Source organism: Thermobia domestica, chromosome 3 (genome assembly GCF_964235325.1).
Source record: "Thermobia domestica chromosome 3, izTheDome1.hap1.1, whole genome shotgun sequence".
Taxonomy (NCBI): Eukaryota; Metazoa; Arthropoda; class Insecta; order Zygentoma; family Lepismatidae; genus Thermobia; species Thermobia domestica.
Genome location: NC_137456.1, coordinates 101,661,526 through 101,689,394, shown reverse-complemented (window position 1 = coordinate 101,689,394; position 27,869 = coordinate 101,661,526). Strand labels below are relative to the sequence as shown.

At 34.0% G+C, this 27,869-nt stretch overlaps 1 protein-coding gene across 1 annotated transcript; it reads right to left on the bottom strand.

Annotated features, from left to right (window-relative positions):
- Positions 1–10,669: 10,669 nt before the first annotated feature.
- Positions 10,670–11,863, bottom strand: LOC145681893 (uncharacterized). The gene has a single exon (XM_081753496.1). The coding sequence runs from the start codon at positions 11,861–11,863 to the stop codon at positions 10,670–10,672; it is 1,194 nt and encodes a 397-aa protein (XP_081609622.1).
- Positions 11,864–27,869: the final 16,006 nt, after the last annotated feature.

Genomic DNA, 27,869 nt, shown 5'->3' with positions numbered 1-27,869 from the left:
TATTCTAGGAATGAATCCAAAAACCCGGCCAAACGTTATTGATTGGGTGGGGTCAGTCTGTTTAGGGGTAGTTGTGTGACTAGAGGGGTTTGGAGGGTGAGAAACAGTAGGAGATTTGGATTTTCTCGAGCTGGATTAGAGAGAGGTGTTTTATGAGCGGAAACGTTGCCATGGAGAAATGGAGATGGGGTTCTCTGTTTTTTACCTTTTTTTTATCATAATACCAGTTTCCCCTGATGGGGACGATTTTGTTTTGAGGTAAATTCCAAGTATTGTACTTTGCGTGTCTTTCATGTGAAAACCAATAACAGAGCAGGGACACAAACTTTGTTAATGACAGACCAATAAACCATTTATTATTTAAGTAAACGCAAATGTGATATTTGAATTACAGTGCGCAGAGTTGCACGCACATGTTTCGTTGCTTTGTACAATAACTTGAACAATGTTAACCTTTGTTCCCGATCATTTTTTTCTTCTGATCTTGAAACACTACTATAACTGGTTAAGTACATAATGCCTAGAGTTACAACGTTCTAGAAGTGATTACTCTGTAATTACTAGAAATGAAACTTATTTCTGGCATAGTTGCTCGAACAAGAGTGCAACTATCTCTCCCTGGAGTTTAGAAAATCTCAGTTCTTTGAAATGCTTGTTAAATGATATTATATTTGATTATTGACACACTATAGTATTGAATAATAATTATACCTAGATTAAATATTACAATACTATAAAATATTTACTATAGTCATGCAATGCATGTTGTTTCACATCAAGCATTTTGTTCACGCGTGTATTCAGGTATGTATGTATTTGCGACTAGTGTTATGTATCGGTGTTTGGTCCCGCTTGGACACGTTCTTCCGGTCTCTGCTTCTTGATTATTTGCGTGTAGTTTCTTTTGTGAATATTTTTTTTTCAAGCGAGATACCAACATGCAATGTCTCACCAGTATAAATACATGAAGTAAACTATCGACGCCAAAAGTGCAGAGCTTCGTAACTTATCAAAACCAAACTTTTCAGGAAAACAATAAAACCGTTTTGTCATTTTTTTCTACTTGAAAACTTATAATTCGAGATAATACTTTAAATGGTTAATAAAGTATTATGTCGAATTATAACAGTGTTTGTCGAATTATTACTATGCCGTTTCAATGTTTTGTGTCATACCCGCATTAAGTATTCTTAATGTATATACCAGTAAATACTCTTAATTCTACAACGCATGTTTTATTTTCTTTTTCTCAATACATTTCATAAAATTCTATTTTAAGGCAAGACATGTAGGGTGAATATAAAATATTATTTTTGCTTAAAAATCATAAAAAAATATTTAAATAATAATATTACTGCCTGAACTAAATTAAAAATGAAATTAGACCAGAGCAAACACTAATTATTGCCATACTTTGTCACAATTTCCTGCGTTAGATCATTGCCTTAATCAGATACATTATTTAATAGACAATCATGTAACTAGGTCTAATCAGATAAATTATCTAATAGGCAAAACTGTAATTAGACCTTACCAGATACATTATCTAATATATCTCATATATTTAGATCTAATTATCTAATTAGACCTAATCAGCTATTATATAATAGATAATTATCTAATTTATTAATTAATCTAGTTATTGTGTTCGATGAAGGCAATGATATCTTACTGAAACCTAACTCAGATTAATATCAATAAGTGCTTGCTTGGGTAAAAGTTTATTTTGATTTGAATTACACGTAGCATCAATGCTAGAATGTAAAGCATTCTGTAAGAAATTTACAAAGTTTTTATGCCATGTATTAAAGGTAAACTACAATTTTATAATGAAGACAGACATATCAAACTTAGCCCTTGAATCACTTTTGTGCGGCCCACTGTTCACCCTGACAAACTAGCAGAATCTTTGTTCAGATAATCCCAGCATCTCTCCAGATATCTGAAGTGCGTTACATTAAAAGATGACAGATGTTAAGCAAGTAACATTAGGATAGGCATCCACCTACTAATTGTATTTCCTTATGTTATTTCTATTTTTGAGGAATTACAGAATTAGATAAGGTTTTGTGTACTGTATATTAACTCACCTTTTAAATAAATCATTCAGTATGAAAGTAACTATTTACCTTTTATGCGACCTGCATTATTGTATACTGGTGGAGAGCTCAGATTTCTATGCTTTTGTGCCCTAAAATAATGAATAACTTGAAATATAACATAAAAAACACAGACATCTTCGGGGCTGCATGACAAGTTAAAATAAAGCGAATCATATATATATATATATATATATATATATATATATATATATATATATATATATATATATATATATATATATATATGTGTGTGTGTGTGTGTGTGTGTGCTTGTCTAGATGATACTGGAGGCTAAGAAATCGAACCCAAAGACATGTGAGGATCATAGAAGTATTTGTCTCATATCGCAAGTAGCGAAAATTTTGCTTTGAAATCTGAACCAAAGGTTGTAGGGAAGAACAAATGAAAAAGTAGAAGAGGAACAGTTCGGATTCAGGAGAGGTAAGGGCACAAGAGATGCAATTGTATTATTAAGGTTAATCGGTGAAAGGTTTACAGAGAAAAGGAAAGAGATGTATTTATTGATCTAGAAAAGGCCTTTGACCTGCCAATAAAGGCAGAGTACCTAATATATATATCAAAAGAGTGAAACTACTTATATCGGAGACTCCTACCTCTGACCTATCCTCAACTAAACTCATGCACTTATGCCCTAAAAATAATGAATTAAAATATAACCTTAAAAAATAAGTTGCCCCTGCTGAAAAAACCCACAAGTTCACCCTACTAGAACACTTGACTTTAGATATATTGAAACTATATTCAGTGATACCAGATTCCATGACAAATATTCCTCTAAAGAATGTGAAATATTCCACATACTCAAAAAATATTCTTACGTTCAGTATATTAAAAGAAAAGGACGGGTCTAATTAAAAGAAAAGGACAGTACGAGTGTTGATGTCCAAAGATGGCCGGGAGAAAATTCTCTCACAGTCGTATTTCTAATCGTGATCACTTTGAATTATCATTGTTTTCGCAGTACTACTTTCATCTTCCTTGAATTTTAAGTCAACTCCGTAGTGGATGGAAATATTTGTACCGATATACAAGAAACAAAATGGATTTTAGATATCTTTGCAGACGAGAAGAAAGAGAAAAAAGAAAGAAGCTGAGTTCGTGTATTCTATTTTCAGTGATTGATACAATGGCAAGTCAATTAATTTGACCTTCTCATACTGTATAGCATTCCTTCAAATCCTATTACACAAGGAGGAATATTTTTTTAAAGGAAGTTTCAAATAAGCTCGTTGCCAATATTGACAAATATACGAGCATGTCTGAGTAAAAAGTAAAATTGCCCGAGAATATGAACAAAAGTATTATTGTATATCACTTTTTGCCCAAAACTGTCCTAAACATAAATTATTATTATTATTATTATTATTATTATTATTATTATTATTATTATTATTATTATTATTATTATTATTATTATTATTATTATTGCTGTTATTGTTTTTCCTGGCAGTTTCTGGGACTAATAAGGACTTTTTCTCGATCTTCAGCTTAGTCTTTTAAATCCAAATATTTTCTTCTATTTTTTAAATTATCAGTCAATTATGTAATTACGTGGTTCTAATATGTATTAATATGATCATTAAAATATATTAAACCATTCACAAAAGTTGGAAATGTGTTTTCTTTGTATTTTATTAGACATGTATAAAATACGAGAATGAAAATGTGACATGTTATAGAATGTGAACCTTACAGATGACTACTGAGATAGACGTGCCTAACATACGGTATTCTAATCTTTTCGCGTTCCAGCAATCCACCAGAATATTATATAAAAAAATTAAAACATGCAACTTCGGAAAGTAGATAATAATTCGTGATGTTACCACATGCCTATTTATTATAATATCAAGTTTAGAAGTTTACAGTAAGAAAATAGTAGACTTTACAAAAGACTATTCAAATATTAAGAATTTTTGTTGTTCTTATAGAATTAAGCCTATTACTCTTTCAGAATTATTTCTATTTACAGAATTATTCAAATAGTCTTAGTTACCCATTTCTCCTTGAAAATCCTTTTATTCCTGTTAATAGATATAACTATGAATTAGATATAAATTTTTACCGAACTCAGGTTTTCATTCCTAAATGGAGATGAAAAATGTGTTTTACGCGAAAGAAGTGGTCCATTTAATTATTAATAAAATAAAAACATTTAAGAGTATATTCTGAGCTTTCTTATTTTATTCATAAATTATGTCAAAGTATATTAATTGAATTGTTGCAAAGTTATTATTAAGACCGATCATTCAAATGTCAAGCGTATTTTATGACAGAATCATATTGTAAAAGGGAAGATGTATCGAAATTTTAAATATAACAAGTTATCGTATCTGACGATGTACTTTCTTGCCAAATACAGTAATCATGTCTTTAAAGTGTTTGTCATAGTTTGAATAATACATGTCTAAAACTATTAAACGGCCATAGTTTCTCGTTCTCAGACGATATCATTCACTGTTAAGAGAGAATTTCCAGCAACTTGCATTGTTTGAAATCTAAGGTTCCCCGTTGAGTTTATGCAACACACAAATCTCAGTACTATATTTGGTTGCATAAAACTCAGGCATTGTTCCACCATGGTCGTTATGGAAAAATAAGCAGCAGAGTCTCATAAACTCAAATTTTATTTAATATAACTTGGGTTAAACGTTACTCACAAGTAAACCTTACGTTTGGGTGAATCGAGTTGCTGACTGAGACACATATGAGAAAGTAGTACTAAATGTGGTCAGTATTTCAGTGAAGTTTTAGGTGCGAAGCTCCAGGGGTTTAGGAGATACAGCTACCAGAACATCACATGGAAGTACAGAATAGTCTTCATACAGTTAGAGGTAAAAGCCCTGTAAGACCTCTTGTAACGACAAAATGTGAGTGACAAATATATGGGTACATATTAGGACTAGGGGGAAGTCATATAGTAAGGGTATACCTGACGACGGCCATCTTGAAATCCGCCATTTTGAATTAAGGTTATTTTTTTAAAATAGGAAGAGGGTCATGTGATACATGATTTAAGGCGCAAATTTAATCAGAAGAACAATGGTGAAGTTAATTTTGATTTACACGCAATTGGTAAAAAGTTACAGGGAAATTAAATATTGTTGCAGCATGTGTATTAGTCCTTTACCCCACCTTGTAAATTTTGTATTAATGATAATAATTAAATAAAAAGCAGGTGGATAAATATTAGGTCTATGGTAAGAGTTGCCTTGATGGCGGCCATGTTCAAATCCGCCATTTTGAATCAGACAAAAGTTTTAAACAAAACGCATAACAGTGACCCTTATTAATAGCAAATTTTACCATAAATCCAACGGTATAACCATTTTTGCTTTATCATTAACCAGCACAAAATTAATGGGAATAGAGTAATGCAATAGACGACTTCGGGCTAGAAGTTAATCGGAAATACAATGGTGGCGTTACAATGTTAGTTGTTTGATGCTGTACTTGCACGCCATTTCGTTGTTTTTCTTGTATCCTGTTCACATCTATTTCTCGCTCGCTCTTGTCATCACTGTACTATTGCTCACCTTGTCTGTGCCACACACACACGACAACATCTCCCTTGTTTGTTGCTATGCTGTTTTTTTTTTTTTTTTTTTTGTGTGTGTGTGTGAAAGGGTAAGATTAATGGCTGTGTGTGTCAGGGAATGGTTTTATATTAGTGTCTTTTGGTTTTGTCGTGTTGTTGATATTCCCTGTAACTTTTTACCAATTGCGCGTAAATCAAAAGTAATGTCACCATTGTTCTTCTGATTAAATTTGCGCCTTAAATCATGTATCACATGACCCTCTTCCTATTTTAAAAACTTAACCTTAATTCAAAATGGCGGATTTCAAGATGGCCGTCGTCAGGTTTACCCTTAGTATATGACTTTCCCCTAGTCCTAATATGTACCCATATATTTGTTATTACCCTTTTGTCGTTACAAGAGGTCTTACAGGGCTTTTACCTCCAACTGTATGAAGACTATTCTGTACTTCCATGTGATGTTCTGGTAGCCGTATCTCCTAAATCCCTGGAGCTTCGCACCTACAACTTCACTAAAATACTGACCACATTTAGTACTACCTTCTCATATGTGTCTCAGTCAGCAACTCGATTCACCCAAACGTAAGGTTTACTTGTCAGATTCAACTTTACTGAGTATAACATACGTTAAACGTAAATCACGTTAAATTGTACCTAATAATGGCAGTATTCATGTTAATATCAATGATTTAAGTATATTATACTTTCCAACAATGCCTACGAGTTTTTTTCATGTCTTCTTGGTCTTGTAAGTGATGGGAAATGTTTTTCCAAGATACAATACAATTAAGAAGAGGCTAAAATGAGTAATTATTGCACTACTTTTTGTATATTTAGTGGGATTTTTGTTCTAAAATAATATATTTTTTTCTTTCTTTAGTTCCTGTTAAAAATGTAAATTACAACTGAAATAATTTATTATTTGAACATCAAATAGCAGAATTTTAATAATAATAATAATAATAATAATAATAATAATAATAATAATAATAATAATAATATAATAACAATAATTGCATTTATGTAGCCTATTAGATGTGATATATTTTGTAAAACAAGATTTAATCGTGTTGTAAAAGTAAAACAAGATTTAAAAAAAAGACTTTCTTAACTAACAAATCATATCCTTTCCTAACTTTACACACACACACACACACCGTAGATATATACACACATGCATACATTCCATGCAGTGACATATAATTCTAACGGTTACGAACTACACGTGTTACTTGTAAACTTTATTAAATAGAAAGAGAATTCATATAAATGGAATATACATAGAACATTATTTTATCTCCAGAGGAGCTTTGGATAAATAACGATTTGTTTTTCTTATTTCTTTACACTAGAGCAGTGTTTCCTAACCTTTTTTGACTGACGGCACACTATATTGAATGTCAAGGACATCGCGACACATGTTTGATATTATTATTATTATTATTATTATTATTATTATTATTATTATTAATAATAATAATAATAATAATAATAATAATAATAATAATAATAATAATAATAATAATAATCATGTAATATCTATTATAATAGCGAAACCTATTAGTTTTTATAATGACTCTATATAGCACTGAGTATTATTGCTACTGCTGGAAGTGTTGACTGGTACAGTCTGTCTCGATTTTAACTAATTTTTATTAAATTCTTCATAATTTTTAAATTCTAAAGTCTCGGGACATACCTTAGGAAACTGCGTAACAACCAGTTTGTCGCGACACATCAGTTGAGAACCACTTTATTTTCTGCGTGCTTTATTGTCTGCGTTTATATATTATGAATTTTAATATGTTTCTGGTGCCATACTAAATTTTATAGAAGGATACAAACACAAACAACTATAAACAATGGTGCACATATACTTTATACAAAAATTACATAACAAAAGAAAAAAGTGTAATTTACGAAAAGAACAAGAAAACAAAACAAAAAAAAAACGGTAATAAAAATAACATATTTGGAATGCTTAAGTCTGTCTACACGCTATCAGTGGAATTTGAGAATGCAATTCGGAAATACGTAGTTAAAGGTAAACAGTTGAATAACGGAGTTAGTATGAGCGTCTCGGGGGAAGACAATAGTAAGTGACATTTTCTAACTTTCGAGTAAACTGGAAAAGAAAGTTTAACATTCCCATGGAATGCAATGCAATGACACATACCAAATAAGTTTCCCCTGCCATTTGTTGGTGCATTTCGGAAATAAAATTTCCTACGTACTGTTCTGCGATTGATCACAACCCATTCCACCTAAGAATTCAATTTCACCGTAAATGGCGCTTTCCATTGTTCCCCCGAGCCTATCATATAAATAAATACACATATTAAACTGAAAAGCTGGTATTCCACATAGAAAAAGTTAACAATTAATTTGAGAAAAAAATCTCTAATTCACTTACCATAAACTTTGTTTTGTCATACACAAAAGACTAACTTCTCGGTGCAGAGAAGAAATTGCCTAATGAAGCTTTAATAAATTATAACTTTAAGAAACTGAAGTATTTCCTTAATTTAGTTAATTGATTCTTAATCATGGGAAAACTGAACATGCGTTCATTTACAAACCTTCATACTCTCTCGATATCTTAAAGACAGTCTAAGTAATTAGAAAACTATCTCGTCTAGTGCCCTAAGCATGAATTATATATAAACAGATGCAACATAGAAAGGATAGATAGCTAGTTACCATTTACTTAAGGATTGCTTAGGTAGAATATGGGGAAATCCTTCTCATGAGAGGAATAAACCTTTCTTTGCTGCTCCAAAATTTGTCATCAAGACCTGCACTACAGTCATTATTACGGACAAAAATTAAATATGCATTGAACACAGCTTGCACTCGACACTGCATAACATGTAGTTCCAGGGAAACCCTTCTCGAAGTGGAACCTTCGAAAATCCAGAATAAAATAGCACACCAGGTCCATTCGGAGTGTCCTCTTATACATGACTCTGAACTCATCCGGAACAAAAAGAGAGAGAGACGTTTGAAACTGCAAAGAAACACATAAAAACAAAGAAAGTCTGTCTCCAAACTTTTTTTTCTTTTTACAAAAACGTTTATCCAAAAAAAAACCCTTTCCATCCATCAGAGTCGCTGACTCGACTAAATAAATATTATTCTACGAAATTGGTATTCTTGTTTATGCTAGGCGTAGATGGATATATTATCTAATTAGTTTGTTCATGGTTTATACAACAATAAAACAAGCAACATACGTATAAAATAAACACACTTACATATAAAGCGTAATACGAGAATACAATAAATCAAAACCGTTATAATTTCTAACCAATACACTATAACCAGTACTGGTATACCCTAATGTTTTAATAACATACAATAGACATAATTCGCATATCAATTGTAAGCAGGTGATCGAAAGATAATGTAAATAGCAAGGGTCACAAAGTAGGTCATTGACATGGTTAACATAAACGACTTCTGTTTCCTTTGATTTTCACTGGGTTAGTTTTAACCTCTATAACTGTTTAGTCCGCCTAAATGTTTATAAATAAGAATTTTGAATGAAGGAAGTGTGATTTCTTTATTGTAGTTGAGAAGCATAAGTACATTTATTTTCAATAGGTCATAGTTACTGTTAATAGAGAATCTAAAATTCTGATGTTGGAATGTGGAGTGATTGTGTTCAGAATAGATTTATTAGTGGTAACGATAACATAATGTTCTGGATTCCGGTCCCGGAACCTAAATAAACATTTTAATTTGGGATAGTTCCAGAAGAGCGAATATGACATATTCATTCTGTCAAAAACCGTAGTTTCGAATGTTTCCAGAAGAGTACCAAAATACAGTTTGACACTATCATTTACAAATATTGTTACATAAAGACTTTTAGAGACTGTAAACGTTATCGAGCAACTGTTAAAGAATAACTCTATGGAATCACCTGCAGTATTTGTGTTGCAAAACCTTTTTTTTTCTTTGCAATGCCACTCCCGTTTCACTATCGGTTTCGATATCAGAATCAGAATCGATTTCCTCGGAAAATCAATTAGGGAAAACTGGTTTCATTACCGAACCTATAATAGTTTTTATTAGAAAATCTCATTAGGTTCCTCATTAGGAACCGGTTATTCGAGAAAATCTCTTCCGGTTCCAGAATTAAAATCCAGTAGGACCCACTTACATCTATCGGTTCGGTTACGTTTTCAATCGTGTTGTAAAAGACAATAATCCCATAATTCACAAATTTAATTGTTTGTAGAATTTCCAATGGTAGAACATTTCGTAATGTCTGTTGTTGGTCGATGTAATCCTTGTGTAGGCGTTGGTTTCTTAATAATTCTTCGACGTTGCTTTGAGACTGTTCAATATATTTGTATTTCATAACACACAAGATTATATGAATTCAAAAAATACAAACAAACTTGCTAGATGAACATTATTATATGTAGATTAATGCGATATTAACACAATCCACGTAGCTACCGCTGCTTTCTTGATGTCATGTTTTTACACACACACTCACCCCTGCTGGGGAGAAAAAGTATTAGTTTTTATGTTGCTGCCTCTTCATTTCCTTACTGGCGTTAGTTTTTATTGAGAAGAACGCTCAGTTCTGAACATACCGCCCGCCTTGAAGGAATTCCTTCAACAAATCTATGAATGGTTAATTTGGTTCATGAACTTAATATACACAACAATAGATAACACAAGTTAGGAATGAATGATATAAACATAAACAGAATAATGCACACACAACACAACACTATGAATCACACTATGTACACACTATGAATAACACCAACACATTAACTCTCCTTAGGAAGCGTGCACAATTGACGAATAGATCTTGTTGTTGTACCTCTGGTAGTTTTCACTGTCGCCACTCGTACTATTCCGTCCTTCCCAGGAAACAATTGCATAATACGTCCAGTTTTCCATTTTAGAGGTGGAATGTTATCTTCTTTGATGAGCACCAAATCACCTTCCAGAAGATTGGGGAATTTTCTTCTCCACTTGCATCGTTCTAGAAGACTTGATAGATATTCCTTTGACCATCGGACCAAAATTGCTGATGAAATTGATGTATGTATTGCCATCTCGAAAGTCCGTTGACAGCAATATTTTTCAAGTTAGGTTCTGACATGGTAGTGAGTGCGTCTCCTATTAGGAAATGACCAGGTGTTAAAGGATGTAGGTCGTTTGGATCATTTGATAATGGTGTTAGGGGTCTAGAATTTAAGCAAGCCTCAGTCAGTGTCAAAATAGTGTTCATCTCTTTGTAGGTGAGTGAAGCATTTCCCACGACTCTCTTTAAATGATATTTGAAAAATTTAATTGATGATTCCCATAAGCCTCCAAAGTTTGGTGATCTTGCTGGAATAAAAACCCAGGTGATGTTATCAGCTGCTAGAAAATTATGTAATTTTTCTTTATGGTGTTCTGATTCAAATAATGTATTCAATTCTTGTAGTTCCCTTTTTGCACCAACGAAGTTACTTGCATTGTCAGAATACAGTTTAGCGCATTTTCCTCGACGAGCCATGAATCGTTTTAATGCTCCAATAAACGCCTCTGTAGTTAGATCACTTACGAGTTCAATGTGTACCGCCTTAGTCGCAAAACACACGAAAAGTGCTATATATGCCTTATGAAGTTTGACTCCTCTTCGGTTATTCGATTTAAGGTAAATGGGCCCACAGTAGTCAACACCGCTGTGAAGAAATGGTCTTGTTGGTTGAACTCTGTCAGCTGGTAGATCTCCCATCATCTGTTTACCATCTTTAGGATTATTTCTGAAACATGTGACACACTGATGCACAACTTGACGAACCAAGTTTCGTCCACGTATTGGCCAATATGATTGTCGCAAAGATGATAACAATAATTGAGGCCCGGCATGCAATAGCCTCTTATGTTCTTCTTGGGCTATTAACTTTGTCAAATTGCAGTTAGCTGGAAGTACAATAGGATATTTCTCTCCTTCAGTAAGATCTGCTGCATTTAATCTTCCTCCGACTCTGATGATTTGCCTCTCATCCAAGTATGGGTTCAAATTTCTCAGTTGACCTTGGTTGTCGACTTCTTTTCCTGATCTCAACGCATTTAATTCCTTGGGAAATGTTTGTTGCTGTGATAGTTTAATAAGACATTCGAGTGCTTCATGTAATTCACTTACTGTAAGATGTCCATGCTGTCTGTTACAATTAGATCTTCTCATGTTGTGTGCAAATCGTAGACAATAAGCAGTTACACGTTGCAATATTCTTAATGATGAATATCTGTTTAAGAGTTGACACGGTGTTGTAGAAACCATTACTGCTGTATTCTTTCATCACTTGGGAACATTACTTAGGTCACAAACATTTTCCCTCGTCTGTGAGTCTAATTTCTCAGATAGCCAGGAAGGCCCATGCCACCATAATTCATTATCAAGAATCTCTGACGGTGTTAATCCTCTCGATATATGATCTGGTGGATTCTCCTCTGTTCTGATGTGTCTCCATTCATAGTTACAAGTCAATTGTTGAATTTCCGCCACACGATTTGCAACATACGTCTTCCATCGAGAACAAGGTCCTCTTATCCATGCTAATACAATGGTGGAATCTGACCATAAAACAACCTTATCGATCTTGCAATGTAATGCTTGTATTACTTTCTGAGTTAGCTGTGCAAGTAACAAAGCTGCACAAAGTTCTAGGCGAGGAATAGTTGTCTTCTTCAAAGGTGCTACTCGAGATTTTGAACATAGTAAGCTTGCTGTGAATTTTCCATTTTTTGTACTAGATGTTACATATATACAAGCTCCATATCCATTCTGAGATCCGTCGCAAAATCCGTGAATTTCTACCTGCGATTGTGTTTCTTGAATAACCTTCCACTGAACGTGTGTGTGATTCCAACTCTTGAAGTTGCTGCTCAAAAGTTTCCCACTCTGAATGCAATGGGGCTGGTACTTCTTGATCCCAATTCAATTTTAATTCCCACAAACGTTGCAGAAATATTTTTGCCTTAAGAATAACTGGTCCTATTAATCCTAAGGGATCAAATATGCTCGCTACTGTAGCAAGAATAATCCTCTTCGTGATTTGTTGAGGGTTGTTTCTTGGTTTGACAGAGAAAGAAAATGTGTCTTTAATGGGATTCCACAACAATCCTAAACTTCTTGTGATCCAATCTTCATTTGGTTGAATGGTGAAATTTGATTCTTGAAGTTGATATCACACAAGATTATATGAATTCAAAAAATACAAACAAACTTGCTAGATGAACATTATTATATGTAGATTAATGCGATATTAACACAATCCACGTAGCTACCGCTGCTTTCTTGATGTCATGTTTTTACACACACACTCACCCCTGCTGGGGAGAAAAAGTATTAGTTTTTATGTTGCTGCCTCTTTATTTCCTTACTGGCGTTAATTTTTATTGAGAAGAACGCTCAGTTCTGAACAGTTGTAGTAACAAAGAATATACAAAAATTCTTAACGAGTAGAGAAAATAAATTCTGCTGTAATAGTAAGATTCAGACGAACACGTAAAGAAGTTAAGGTAAAACGTCCATCCAAACAATTAATAATATTTAAACAATGCTTCAGATATTGGTATGGAAAGCTGATCTCTCCTGCCGATATAAGAATTCTAGTTTGATTACAATTATTGCTCCGCCAGTAGCACATCCTAGAAGTCCATCGTTCCATAAGAGAGTGTAACGACAAGTGTATACTTATTGTTTAGACGTCAAAAATGTTCCATTCAATACATGAATACCCACTTCTTGAATTTCTTGCAACATTCATCAATAATGGTATATAATAGTACAGTATAGATAAATATCGAATTTATGTTTGTGGCTCCGGTGAACATTATTTTGTGAAGCGGTTTCATGTGCAATAATTTGGAAATCAACTATTAGTCGCGAATATATTGCTTCAATACTTAGATTATATATTTTTAGATCTGTATTAGTAATGTATCGCTCGCGAGTGAGCCGACTCTTTTCACTAACTCTTTTGGATGAGTGAGTAAGTCGTTGTTCACTAGATATGAGCCACGATTCTTCGAGAGTCGTTACTCTCTGAGAGTTGTTGTTCTTTGGAAGTCATTGTTCTTTGGGAGTTGTGGTTCTTTGGGAATCATGATTCTTCGGGAGTCGTGGTTCTCTTTGAACCACTGTTCTCTGGAAGGGACGATTCTTTAGGAGCGACAATTTTTTGAGAACGTGAATCTTGTACGTCGCTCACTCGCGAACCGCCCTCTTGCTTTTTAATCTTGTTGGTTGGTTCAGTCAGTTGCTGTTTTGGAGGGGTAGTTTCGCTGGTTCTCACTATGGCGAGCGCCTCTTCATTCGAGTTTGGCAAATGTGCGTTGCATTACAATGTAAATGTTTAGCACTTTGATGTGGCAGTTGGACTCACATTGATATTTTACATTGAAAGCGTAAACTTTTAACTAAAAATTAAAATCGAATCTGCAGACTGGGGGAGTAGGTCAAGTACGTAAAAGCCCAAAAGAACCGGTTCTTTCCTGTTCCCTGGATCCGCTCTTGCTGAATATTCAGTTGAGAAATTAATGAAAACGAGAGCGCAGAGCGCACCAGCAGTAGAAATAAAAACTGATTAGTTACTCTGCGTTTGTTCGTACATCAATATTGTGCAACTGTTAGTTTTAAACAAAACTATGTGTTATACAATTCTCTAGGGAAATAGTATGTTGAAATGAGCATATGTAATTTAAATAAATTCGTAATAATTACAGTAAATTTTAAATATATTTTATAATAGGAGAGAATTGATCCTGACTGTTTTAGTTCATTATTTTCGTTGCAAAAGGTAATTTCAGCTTAAATAACGAAGGTCTACTTAAAGGTATTTTAAGATACTTTTATCATATAGGCCTATATGGAAATTCTTAAGACTCTGATGTACAAAATTCATAACGTGTTTCCCTTAAGTTGAACCTACAACATAACTGAATTTTATGGAAGCACACAGGGTTGGGACGGGTGGGACCGATGCCCCTGTTAAGGTTTTCTGTACTTAAAATAGTTCTTAAACCGCAATATTATGTTATTGACACAATACGTCTATTATATAAAAATGACAAGAATCTTGTAATCACGCCAGGGGAAAACAGTTGAACCGTTTAAAATTAATTTTTTGATATACTTATTAACACCTACTTCGAATCCAGTTTTAATCATCTTACTTTAATTTGATTCAGGTCCGTATCCACGGGGGACACGGGGGCCGGACCACTTCTAAGTTTTTACTGTCTCCCGTAAAATTTTCACGGTATTCTTGCAAATGGCCTATAATATGGTGATGAACTATAATATGGTTGGTTCGCCCTCCCTAATATCCACCGCCCCCCCTACATTTTTGGGCTGGCTACGGGCCTGAATTGATTTGGTTTTGAGTTTAGCGTCCTTTTCGGTAGCGAGGTATTGTAGCTCAGTGGTAAAGCGCTTACCTCTGGTGCGTGGGGTCCCTGGTTCGATCCACGACCAAGTAAGTTCGTGGTGGACATTATGTCCCTGGGTTTTCTCAAGTACTGTTCCCTCCTACTTTCTCATTCCACCAATTCTTCCATCATCATTTAGTTGCTATAATCATCCTCTTCCTTAGCCTACAAGGCTTAATCGTTTGCCATTAAACTAAAATATTTCATTTTATTTGAGGAGTGAGGGTATATGAGAAGTGGACCTACTGATTAACATGGAACCCAAACCACATGAGCTCCCACCGGGAATCGAACGCAGAGTCTTCTACGCCAAAGGCGCGTAACGCTATCCGCGTAGCCACGGGGAACTCGTTACTTTGATTAAATTATGTATTCTAAGGGGGATGTGGTGGCCAACATTTTTAGGGAAAATTTAGTTTCTCACGATGTTGTAATAAAATTACAATATTTTTGGCATTGAATTTAAAGTTGTAACACTTTTACAGTAATTCTACAATTGTATTGCTATGATATTAAGTCTATAGTTGTAATAATTTGCACTGCTTATTTTGATTTGTTTAGGCTGTAATTTGCATATAGCTTTTTGCATTTGTGATGTATTTTCACAGTTATTAATAGTAATTTTATTTAGTTTAATTTGTATGTGTATTTTGTATCTGAAATGCATTTTTGTGTTTTACATCTGTTAATTGTAATTTGCATTAGTCTAAAAGTTTCACTTTCTCTGATTTTTTAAAGCTAAATTTGTTAATAGCAGTATGCTTGAAAATCTAAAATTGGAGTTATACCTTTTAAATTCATTTGATGTAATGCATTTAGTTTGATAATACAATTTTAGTTTTTAACTTCCCCTCTCCCCGTTGTAAAAATATAAATGAGGAGTCACTGAGTCATTCAAATGAATCGGTTCATTTTAGTGAGCGAATTATTGAGCAGCGATCTCAGAGGTGAATTGGTTTGCCCATCTCTAATCTGTATTGATTTGTGTCAACTATGGTCCATCAGATATTGACTTATATTAATACATTTTACTATTACATGGATAAGAAGAAGCATAGTCTAATAGTTTTTTCTCATGAAATTGATAGGAATCGCCTTATTTCTGCTGTCTGATCATTTGATAGAAAGTAGTTCTTATTATAGAAGCAGAGATATTTGTAACGATTTGATAATGGTTATTTTACATACTTTAGCATAGTAACTCATTTACTTTTATTTAACTTCAGTACATTTTGTTTTAACATATTGTGTTATATAAACGCAATTAATAACTCGGATTTAACACTTTCATGAATTCAATTCATCTGAAACTAAACAAGATTTTCACCCAAAAGTTTATTTACTGATTTTGGAAACACTACAATTACTATATTCGAAAATCTGTATGTCGAATGGCTTCTTTCAATGGTCTATTACGAAACATGTAATTTAAGGTGGATCACCGCACGGAAGTCAGTACATATTTTAGCTCATTCCCTTAACTATTGCGCAAGGATAAATATTGTACTATAAAATGGAGTTATGTTTTAGCTACGACACAAGACACTGATTCATTTGGTTGTGTCGTCTGATATCGAGAAAGGTAACAAATAAAAGAAAATATTTGATTCGTTTTACAATGACCACACAAGACGGCACTTACTGTTAGATCTTACTAGAACTGCTCAATTTTATGAAATGTGATCGGCCTCTTATATGTGCTTTTAAAGTAACGATCTTATTACGCAATAGATAATTTGTGTGACCGTTATTCGCGTTATGTTTCACATTTTATTTCAATATTAATTTACACTTAAGGAAATAGATTTTGAGAAGAAATTTGCACAGAACGCTATAATGAGTTGTTGGCAAACTTTTACGTTTATTGTGGTAGTCACAATGAGAAAATTCCTGGATTCTAGCGTTGCAGTTCGAGAAGCGAAATTGCGGTAAGGGTCAGAAACTAATTTCACCAGTTAGTATCCAAGCAGAATTTCAGAATTACTTTCTTTATTATCTGGCATCAGTATATACTCGACACTATCTGGCAACGCCGTATTATTCAAGCAGCGTTTAACATAGCAGCGTGAACACCTAGTGATCCACCTTAACTGGTAATTGTATTTTTCCTCTATCCTTTACTAGAGAAATTTCCAAATTCGTTCAAGTGAATGCGATATTTGAATTCGGTATATTAGAAAACTAATCATATACCGAACTTTGTACTTCTATGTCTAACAGTTTTTCCACTTCTTTCCCTCCATGGTGTCAAATTCACTCTCCCACTTCATTGGTGTAAAATAACCAAAATGCGTTCAAGTAAATAAGATACTAGTATTGTTCATGCCAAACTGCCTTCATATGTGAAATAATATTTCCTGATCTACAACGGTTCAAGGGAAAAAGTATCTTCTTCCTCACACTGTGACCATCATATTTATATGTCCCCTTTGGTCAACATCGTAATGCATGATTTTCTTGAACTTCGTTCCACCTTGTTTACATTATTGGCAAGTTCAGTGTGATCAGCAAATGATAATAGTGTAATGCATCTCATTCAGTATTCCTTTTTGCATTTATAATTTAATTTTAACATTCTCTTTCATCGTTTTATGTTATTGATTTCACAAATGTATTGTTATTTGTCTTGTTACTTTCTGTTTTAACCAATTCCAAGTTACTACTGAATTTAGGATCCTTTCTGCATTTTGCTGACCAATACATGAATGGTTCAACAGCTCGAACTGTTACATCACTTACAATATACAAGAAGAAGAAAAATAAAGTCTTGTTTCATAGATAGCTAATAATTAAAAAAAAAAAAACTCTGAAAGAACTTTGGAGGAGTGAAAATGGCTTATAAGCGACTGGAAGTGTGTGTGAATGTGTCCTTTTTTAATTTGTTTACAAGAATTTTATAGATCTTATTTATTATTTAATTTGGGCAATTTGTATTACAAGACAAATTGTTTCTAGTGAAACAATTATAATATTGAACGATCGTAGAAGTGAATAATAGTTAAGAATTACTTTCTGTCATAAACAAATCACAATCAGTTTGCTTAAACACATGTTCATTTAATTATCAACTTAATATAATTATTTCTATTTTCGCTAATTTATACATCAACTATACTTACCTTCAAGACAATTCGATATCATATTCTTGCCAACAAAATTTATTAATATAAAAAGCAATATGTAACTTTATCTTACAAGAATCAAAGTTATAACCTTTAATATAAATTTTCGATGTAGCATTTTGTGCTTTATTACATTTTAATGTGATCAACAGATGTTAGTTATAGTTAGAAATAATTTTAAGTTTGATGAAAACTTTAGAAAAGATCAATTTCTCCATCAAATTATGAAATAATAATAATTACATATCATCATCATTATCATAGCTATTCTGCCATTATTGGCAGATCACTTGCTGCAACTGAGAAGTTACAGTGCTCCACAGTTTTCAGTCAACCTTTTCGTCTTCGCGTACGATGTCTCCGTTTTGATACACTCTATTAATTGTAGTCTCCTCTACCCTTTTCCTCTTCCTCCTGCCACCATACCCCCTAGCACATCGTCATGATCAATTGCTTCTTGAGCTCCCTCGTGGCTAAGCGGTTAGCGTACGCGCCTTTGGGGGGGGGGGAGACCCGGTGGGAGCTCATGTGGTTCGGTTTCCACGTTAATCGGTAGGTCCACGTCTCTTATAGCCTCGCTGCTGAAAGGGACACTAAACTAAAGTCAACTCAACTCAGTTCCTTCTTATCCATTGTCATAAAAAGTTTCTCTTCCTCTTCTTAATAATATCTGAAATTCTTCTTTTCTCTCCTACCATTTCTAACACCCTCTCACTCGTTTTCCGCTCGATCCAGCTAATTCTCTCTCCATTCTTCTCCACATCCACATTTCTATAGCTTAAAGTCGTCTTTCATCATTTTAGCGTAATGTACATGTTTCTGATCCATACAACATAATACTCCACACGAAGCACTTTGTAAGTCTTTTTCTCAAGGCTTCTTTCACAGTTCCTATCCTTGTTTTTATTTCACGGTCACCTTGATATCGTATATAATTCTCAATATTTACGTGAGATAAAGACAACTACTAGGTTGTAACCAATATGAATGTTAAGTCTATGACATCGATTAACCACTGATAACGGTTCTAAATGAAGAGAAACGAAAGAACACTCAAAAGTTAAGAAATTACATAAAATAAATAATTTCGACGTTATGATTCTACAAACTATAAATTTAGTTGCATTCACAAATACTGCGAATACAACGGATACAAATAACATTATGAAAACGATTTACATTAAGATAAGTTAAAGTTATTATTTAGGAAGTAATATTTGATGCATATGATAATTAAAATGGAGTTTTAGTTAGTACAAAGTCCATACGGTCCTGATATTTCGAAATATAACGATGTTTTCCAACTATATATATATGTATGTATGTATGTATGTGGGGGTGTACCTAGGTATTGTAAGGAATCCCCACCTTCAGCCCAAGCACGTGTTATTACAACACGTGCTACTATTTACAAACAGTATAAGCAGACGAAAACTATAACCAGGAAGACACGATACTAGGACGACGGAGTCCGAGGAGGAACGAGCCACCAGGGGACCATCTATAAAAGTGAAGCCTGAGGAGGAACCAATGATCAGTCTGACCACTGATCAAATAATCAACACCCGCTCCTGAGGTCGCCAGAGACTAGAGAGTACACCTAAACCTAAACCCGAATTCGCCACTCACTAGGGATCCTAATTACAACAAAACCTCGTCGAAGCTTCTTTGGGCTGAGGAGGTTTTCCCACAAGTTCAAAGCAGATGCTCTGGAGGCTGCTTTGAGCAAAAGGGGGCACCGTGCAAAACACAATTCTCCTTCATGTTGGTCACTTAAAGGAAGACATTATTAAATTATTCTTTGTAAAATTGAATAAACTGTATTTAAATTTTCTAATAAAACTGGTGAAGGGCAAAACAGCCGGACCGTTATTGACTCCACCTCAAAGACATTATTATATATAGGGGTGTTCAATAAGTTTTGCACGGGTGGTTATAATATTGTTATTAGTGGCAATATGGTAATGGAATTTTAGGTGAACATACTTTGATTCTTTGACTATAAGATCATGTCACTTAAAACAGTCTTCACCTGCTGTAACGCATCTCGTTCAACTTTCTTTCCATACTTTGAATGCACTTTTGTAAAGTTCAGGTGGCTTACTTCTACATCATTTTTCACACAAGAAATGGGGTTTTATCACTGTAGAATGTTTTTTCTCACAGGTGAGCCTTGAGATGATTAAATTCCATTTTCCATGATTTTCTGCTATGTCAACTTGACTGTGTGAGGTTCTGCATTGTCATGATAGTTTGATGGCCTTACCCTGTAGCTAAGGTCTCTTGATTTCAAGAGCACATCGTACTTTATCAGTGACAAACAATAACGCTCCTTGTTAATTGTGAAGCCAGTTCCATGAAGTCTATGAAAATGACACCGCACTGATCCCAGAAAAAGAAGAGCATAATTTTCTGGCGTGATCTGGAAAGTCTATGTTTCTTAAACCACTACAACCAATGATGGATACTGGCGCAATCCAATGTGTGATCCCCATTAACCGGAGGCAACTTTCTATGAATTGATGTGGTTGATTTATCACCGGTTTTGAACAGGAATTCCATTACCAACCGTTGTCGGGTCCTGATGTACACTTCAGTGTCCATTGTGGTTTACATATGAACAATAAGAAGCAACAATTATTACACTTTTGAAGCCAAAGAACCAAATATTTTCACCTAAAATTTCATAATTATATTCCAACTAATAAAAATCTTATACCTATCTGTCTAAAACTTATTGAACACTCTTTGTACTTATTGACAGTATCAAATAAATAACAATATCAACGAATGTAGTTTCTACAAACATAATTACAAACAATATACACAAGAAGCACTTACAACATACGGTACTTGTCGTCGTTTATAATTAATACTAGCTACCTATTCTAATCTATCTTTTGTTAACTTAATCTACTACAAGCTACATACTTACCTGTCATTAATACTTATCTACATCATCTTGAACATCTAAAGAGCACAAAGAAAAAAATTAAATAAAGAAGCAATAAATGGTGTTACATGTATTTTGAATCACGCATGAACTTATATATCAATGTACTTATTTCTAATAATAAATACTAACGTTTCATTTCTGCTAACGTTTATTTATTATTTCACAATTATACATTTTGGTCTTGTATTATATTCTCCATATCTGTACTCACATGATTTCGAGGAAATCATTAATTGTGTTTATCGGTATTATGTTTTCGTAGTTTCGCAGGGATGTCTCCTTGCACACGCGAATTAGCGTCCGAATCCGTGCAAATTTACTTGTTTATAGAGCACAAGTTCTGCGTGATAACGATGGGCTTGTTCTGCGTCGACTGGCGTGCCCTGTTGTTTCCGTGAACAAACATGAAACAAAAGCTCACATATCTCACCACCCATCCTAGCAACTGGACGGATACCTGCGACGGACTGCAGATGTTGCTGCTGATCGTATCGTCACTATGATGAGAAGAAAACGGGCTGTACAGTAGCATTTAATCATTCATGGATTTCAAATTATAATAAAACATTGATTAATATTACAAGAGTGAAAGCTAACCAGTAATTTTAATTCATTTAATACGGAAAATAAAGACAATTATTCATACTATATGCCCTGTCAATCACAGTAAATAATTTTAAATAACTCAATACAGGGGCGGCGATTCGGGGGGCAAGAGGGGGCAGTTGCCCCCCACTTTTTTGAAGTGACCCAGTTTTTGCATGTATTATTGGTTCATAGAAAAAATGGTACCATTTAATATTTGTCATTGCGTGAGTACGTATTGGTTATTTGTCTTCCCGTGGAGTTAGGAAAGCTACAGGAATTGCGTTTTAATTGCAATTAAAAGCAATTAATATTGTAATTGCGTGTTTCTTTAAATGTCATAGAATATGCCTGTAGTATTCAAAGTCTTTCATTATCTAAACCGTAAGAGTAATAACATATATTTAATGACATGGAATTTAATGTGTGGAATTAAAAATATAAGTTGTTCATTAATCCCCAGTTTCAATATAACTTCTACAAAACAAGCCTCATTATTCATTAGTGTGATTATTGTTATCCCTTCTATTTATTTGTTTTGCAAATTTGTTATTAAATAATTTGATCACACAATATTCAAGACAGAATTTTAAGATGTTCATGAGCAAGCAATCAAATCTCTTCTTTCGTTATTTATGAGTGCCTACTTGCGTTACTCTTGTCAATTTACTTAATAAAATATGAAATACGATATATGGTATTTTAACTAAAAAAAGGTAGTATCCTATTAGTTATACGACCTTTCGTCAAACAGTGTTAAAAACAATCAGGAAAACTAACATTGATATACAAATATTCAGATCATGCCTTGCCCCCCCACTTTAAACTTCCAATCGCCGCCACTGACTCAATATAATAAGCAATATTATTACATTTTGAAAACATTGTTAGCCTGGCTCACTCTAATTCTATTTGTGTATAGGGATTGTAGCAACTGAGAAAAAACCAGACCAAGCTAGAGAAATATCTGAAATTTCTCCCTTAATTACGCTCCTAAAACGTGAGCAGATATTGTATAAAATTAGGGTAAAACTTAATTAGAGTAATGGTTACTGAAGCCGTTACTTAAATTAGTAAGTCTTCATGTTCATGTTAATTCAATTTATTAGCAACAGGTTTATACAAAATTAAGATTTCGAGAAATTTAGATTGGTCATGTTTAACTATCTGAAATTCGTAAAGGATAAAAATAAAGGAATTTGGCTAAAATAATAATGCCACACCTGTTGCGCTGCTGGTCCCTGGTCCCCTGCCGACAAAAGTTCCTTCTCCACAGTTCTGTTTACGGCTGATACAAAATGTCCTCGAAAGTATCAAATTTGATGATCCGTTATCAATAAAGTCTATCTTGAATCTTTCGAACACTACTCAAGCTCAAATAATATAGTAATGATAATTTGTAAGTCGCATACTATGAGGCTCGTAATACTTCAGAAGTGTGGCTCGTTCAACAACTTAACGTCTGTTAGCATGACTCGGTTAACGTCTTTGATCGCGTCTCTCATTCCTCTTTATGATTCTCTTCTGTACCACTCTCCAACTTTGAAGAAAACATTTTATATAACTGAAAACATGAGATTGCAGATTTCCAAAGAAATTTCCAGACGGCAACGGTCTCAGCCGGCACGTGGAAACTCAGTTGAGAAAGAACATTCTGCTCACCAAAAATCCTTTAAAATTTTCAGGATAAAAAATTCCTGATATTTTAAATTCTGCCAATTCAAGAAATTACTGGAAAAGATGAATACAAAGATTTTACAATATTACAAACATTTGCTGATACAATTTTGAAGTTAAAATGATGATTTAGTGACAGTTATTTAACAGTCTCGTTATGTAAGTTCTCTTGATGTAATGTACTAGCTTGCAGTATCTTGTTTCATAATAAAAACCAAGAATCGTAAATATTGTGAATAAACTCAATGAAAATTTCTTTTTAAACCTTTCGTAAGATAATAAAATTTAACAAACACAAGATATAATGTAAACAAAATTAAGTTTAATTACCTTTAAAATATATCGTAGCGTTACTTAGTTTTGAACTCAAGTACCTTAACAACATAAAGAATGAATCTGTACGCAGACTTTACAAAATTTCATATTTTAAATTGAAAAATCTAAAAGTCAGGAACAGACCATATTTTCTTTTATTGTCTCAGGATCAGGGGTAAAAGTGAGGGGGAACGTGGCAGATGGCCGTTACTCCACTTCCAGAAAATATCTATTGCATCCCTCCACTTCCTAAAAAATACAATGGACAATATAGGCACGGGGGATGGCATGACGTCATGCGCCCCCCTACCTTTTCAGATCCACTTTTGCCCCTGCCCATGATTATACACCAAGGCTAACGGAAACGGTGATGAAATGAACGATAATGATGGAATGACGAAAGAAGGAGGAAATAAAACAACCCTGAGGGCGTTTGTTTACCACAAAACCCACTAGGTGGAAGCTAGAATCGAACCAGGAACATATTGCGTCAGAGTTGAGCGCTCTACCACTTAATCAGTTCGCGGGCAGTATATTGTATGTAAAAACAGGAATAGATAGGGATTTTTCCATATAATGAGTGTTAGAGTGTAGAACTCGGATTTAGTACGAGGTTCATTCGCCATTTTGTTATCTGCTATATTGTATTCAGTTCATTTTTTTAAAGTGAGACCATCATCATATGATACATATTTTAGAGCTGAAAGCCGCTCACAGAGATAAAGTTAGTGCAGATGCAGATAAAGTTAATTGTCCAATGCCTGTGATAATTTAAAATTTGTGTTTTGTGTCTATTATCTTATCATTTCATATAACAAATGTATATCATCAGAAATCATATCGGAACTGTTATAAGTTGGGTCATTTTCTGTTCATATATTTGAGTAACAAAACGATAAGAGGTACCGAGATGCGTTTCTTTTCAATTAATTCAATTTCCCAACACTCTACCAGTACCATAAATGGTTGAAGTTTATTACATCTTGCGGTTTCAATACTGATTTCTGTATATCAAAAACGGTAAGAGATATCAATATGCAGGTTTTTGCAATCGATCTGGCTTCCCAAGAATAGCTTCTACATTATCCCTTAATATTTTACTCAATTCGAAAGTGGTTTAAATTAACGATTTCCGGCTTTAACCTTTATTGCCATAGAACAAAAATAGTAAAGTATAGCGCGTAATGTTTTTTTTTAATATGGATTTAGCATGCAAGGAGCACGTTCTATCTTTGTTCTACCGGTATAATATATACGAATATATTGGAACCAGTAGTTACAGATGTATTAATTCAGGTTTGAGTATTGCATTCCCATAATTTGGAAGTCTATTGTAGTGTCACATCGTAAAACGAGACTCGAGTTTTTTTTTTTTTTAAACTATAATGTTGCACAATGACATATCATACATCGCGCTGAACAAAATTGCGTGCTTTAAGTAAATTCTCATATATGGCACTAAAACGTATGTTGTGTATTATAACTGTTCTACAAAAAATAAAAAAGTTCTATTTCTGGGTAACAAACTAGTGATTCTGAAAGGATTTTCACTCCTGAATTCAAATCTGATTTTAGTTTTTCTGCATCAGTGATAGTTTTGGAGTAATCAGCACGTAATGTTTGTGTTTGTAAAGCATTACTATATATTGTTGACACTATATATTACATAGAATTGTAGGTATGCGAAACAGCTGTCGATCGTACATAATGGTTACTTTTTTTCTTTTGTGCTGAGTGTCTCTCTTGTCTCTAATTATATACCAGGAATAGTCTGCCAGCATGGTGGGCATCCACTTCCCTTCATAGCGTTTTTCAATGGTGGATATATCTTTATGAAATCTTTCTCCGTGTTCATCGGAAATGTCATAGCAATTGCTGGGGGAGTAATCCAGATGTGAGTCCATGATATGCACCTTCAAGGACATTTTGCACCCTAAATCCTGATAAGCTGCAAGCATTTCATCCACCATCTCCTTGTATTTAGGGTACCATCTTCTCCCAAGGAAGTTTTTTGTTACTTTCGTAAAACTCATCCATGCGCGCTTTTCTTTCTCTGTGAGACATGCCTCAAAACCTCTATCTTTCTGCAGTTCTCGTATCTGCGGACCTACAAACACACCTTCTGTTATTTTTGCAGCTGACATTCGAGGAATTTGTCAGCAAGACATGCAAAAGCTGGCCCATTGCCTTCACAAGCTGTTTAATAAGTCCAAGTTTTATATGTAGGGGTGGAACAAGAACATTTCTAGGATCTATAAGACTGTCCTGTTGCACATTCTTTTCACCAACTGTCCAATTGCGTTTAGGACACTCCTTTTTCACACAGTGGGAAAATTTTTCCCGACTATCCCATTCACGCAAAAAGCATGCATACTTCGTGTAACTTTGTTGGATCCCTAATAATAATGCTATTACCTTGAAGTCACAACATAACTTCCATTTATGTTCACTGTACTTAATTAAGGTCAATATCTTTCTGAAAATTTCATAACTCTCTTTGGTAAAAGTGGCATATGCAACTGGGATTGAAGGCAGTTTATTCCCGATATGCAGCAATACACCTTTTAAGCTATTCTTCGAAGCATCCAAAAATAATTTCCATTCACCAGGTTCGTATGTTATGTGCAAGGCTGTCATTAATCCATGAACATCATTGCAGAATGTCACGGAACTATCACTGGCAAAATAAGACACAAAAGCACGTTCTCTGTTCCTGAAGGTTATGTTGGTTGTTTCGTGGAGAATGTTATATTCCTGTAACCTGGAGCCTAACAATTCTGCTTTCTGTTTACTGAGTCCTAAGTCTCGCATTAAATCATTAAATCATCCTGCTGTAATATACGTAGCGTGGGCGTACTCGTGCCTGATACGAATGATTCCTTCCTTTTTCTGGAGAAGATGTAAGTTCTGTAGTGCTACTTTCTTCAATATCAATCATCTCTTCTATATCTGTGGGCCTTGAAGGAACTGGTAAAAGCTTCAGAATGTGCCACAGGTCGTCTTGCTGACAGCAGATCCGGATAAACAATATGTTTCTTTGATTTGCTGTTGGTGAATCCCTGAATTTTGGATACCCAGAAATAACAGTGTGTCAAATGGTCCCTTGGTTCCCTCCAAACCATCGGTACAGCAAATAGTGAAACATTCTCTTCTTGCCACCACTTAATTAATTTACAATAATATGTAGCACAACACATATTAGGTGACCACTTCTTATCAAAATCACCAGCTCCGACGCCAAAGTACTGCTTATATGCTCTCTTGATGATGGGTGTGATTTTATTTCTGTTCCTCACGAAAGTGAACTCGCCACAAACATAACAGAAGTTGTTAGCTGCGTACTTACAACCACGAGTGCGAGACATTTTTTTACTTCAATTAAACACAAACAAAATGAATCCACAGCATTCAGTTTACATACAGTAAGTAGTACTAACGCCCGATAAAATACCAGATGCACACGCTCAGTTCAACTCAGAAACTACTCCCAACATCACATTGCAATAACAAAACACTGTAGGGCAAGTTTTGCCAACCTCTGAAAAATGAAAGCTGTCAATGTTGCAAGGTCTTACATTCCAAATTCCCTTTTGTCACCATATACTGTGTTTAGCATGTATATGAATATATTACAACGATAACGTTGTATGTAACATTAGCAATCTGTGCTTATTTACAGAAAGGGATCAGAGGCGAATTATGTGAGCAGTATAATGTATAAAGAAAAAGAAAGACATATAGAGATTTCGAAATATTATTTGTGTAATCGGTAACTAAAATAAGAGTTGTTGTAACTATAGCAACATCGTAAATAAATTTACATGTACGTAGACATCTTGACGAGAAAATAAGTGTGTGTATAAAGGTCTAGATATTTTGTTGGATATGCAAAGTTAATTATGTACACTTCTCATGGTCAAATATTAAAAACCAGTTAAGAAAGTGTTAAATGCTTTGAATTATTTTGAAGATTAACTTAAGATACGAACCAGGACCTTACAATATGTAGTACATGAATGCTTGAATTACTCGTCAACTACCCCTGACGGATCAAATCGGATGTCTCATTTGAACTTCCATGTCACTTCCTTTCATAGTATAAA

Excerpts from the sequence above, each read along its gene's own strand:
- LOC145681893 (XM_081753496.1), bottom strand. The coding sequence starts at position 11,863 with ATGAGAAGATCTAATTGTAACAGACAGCATGGACATCTTACAGTAAGT.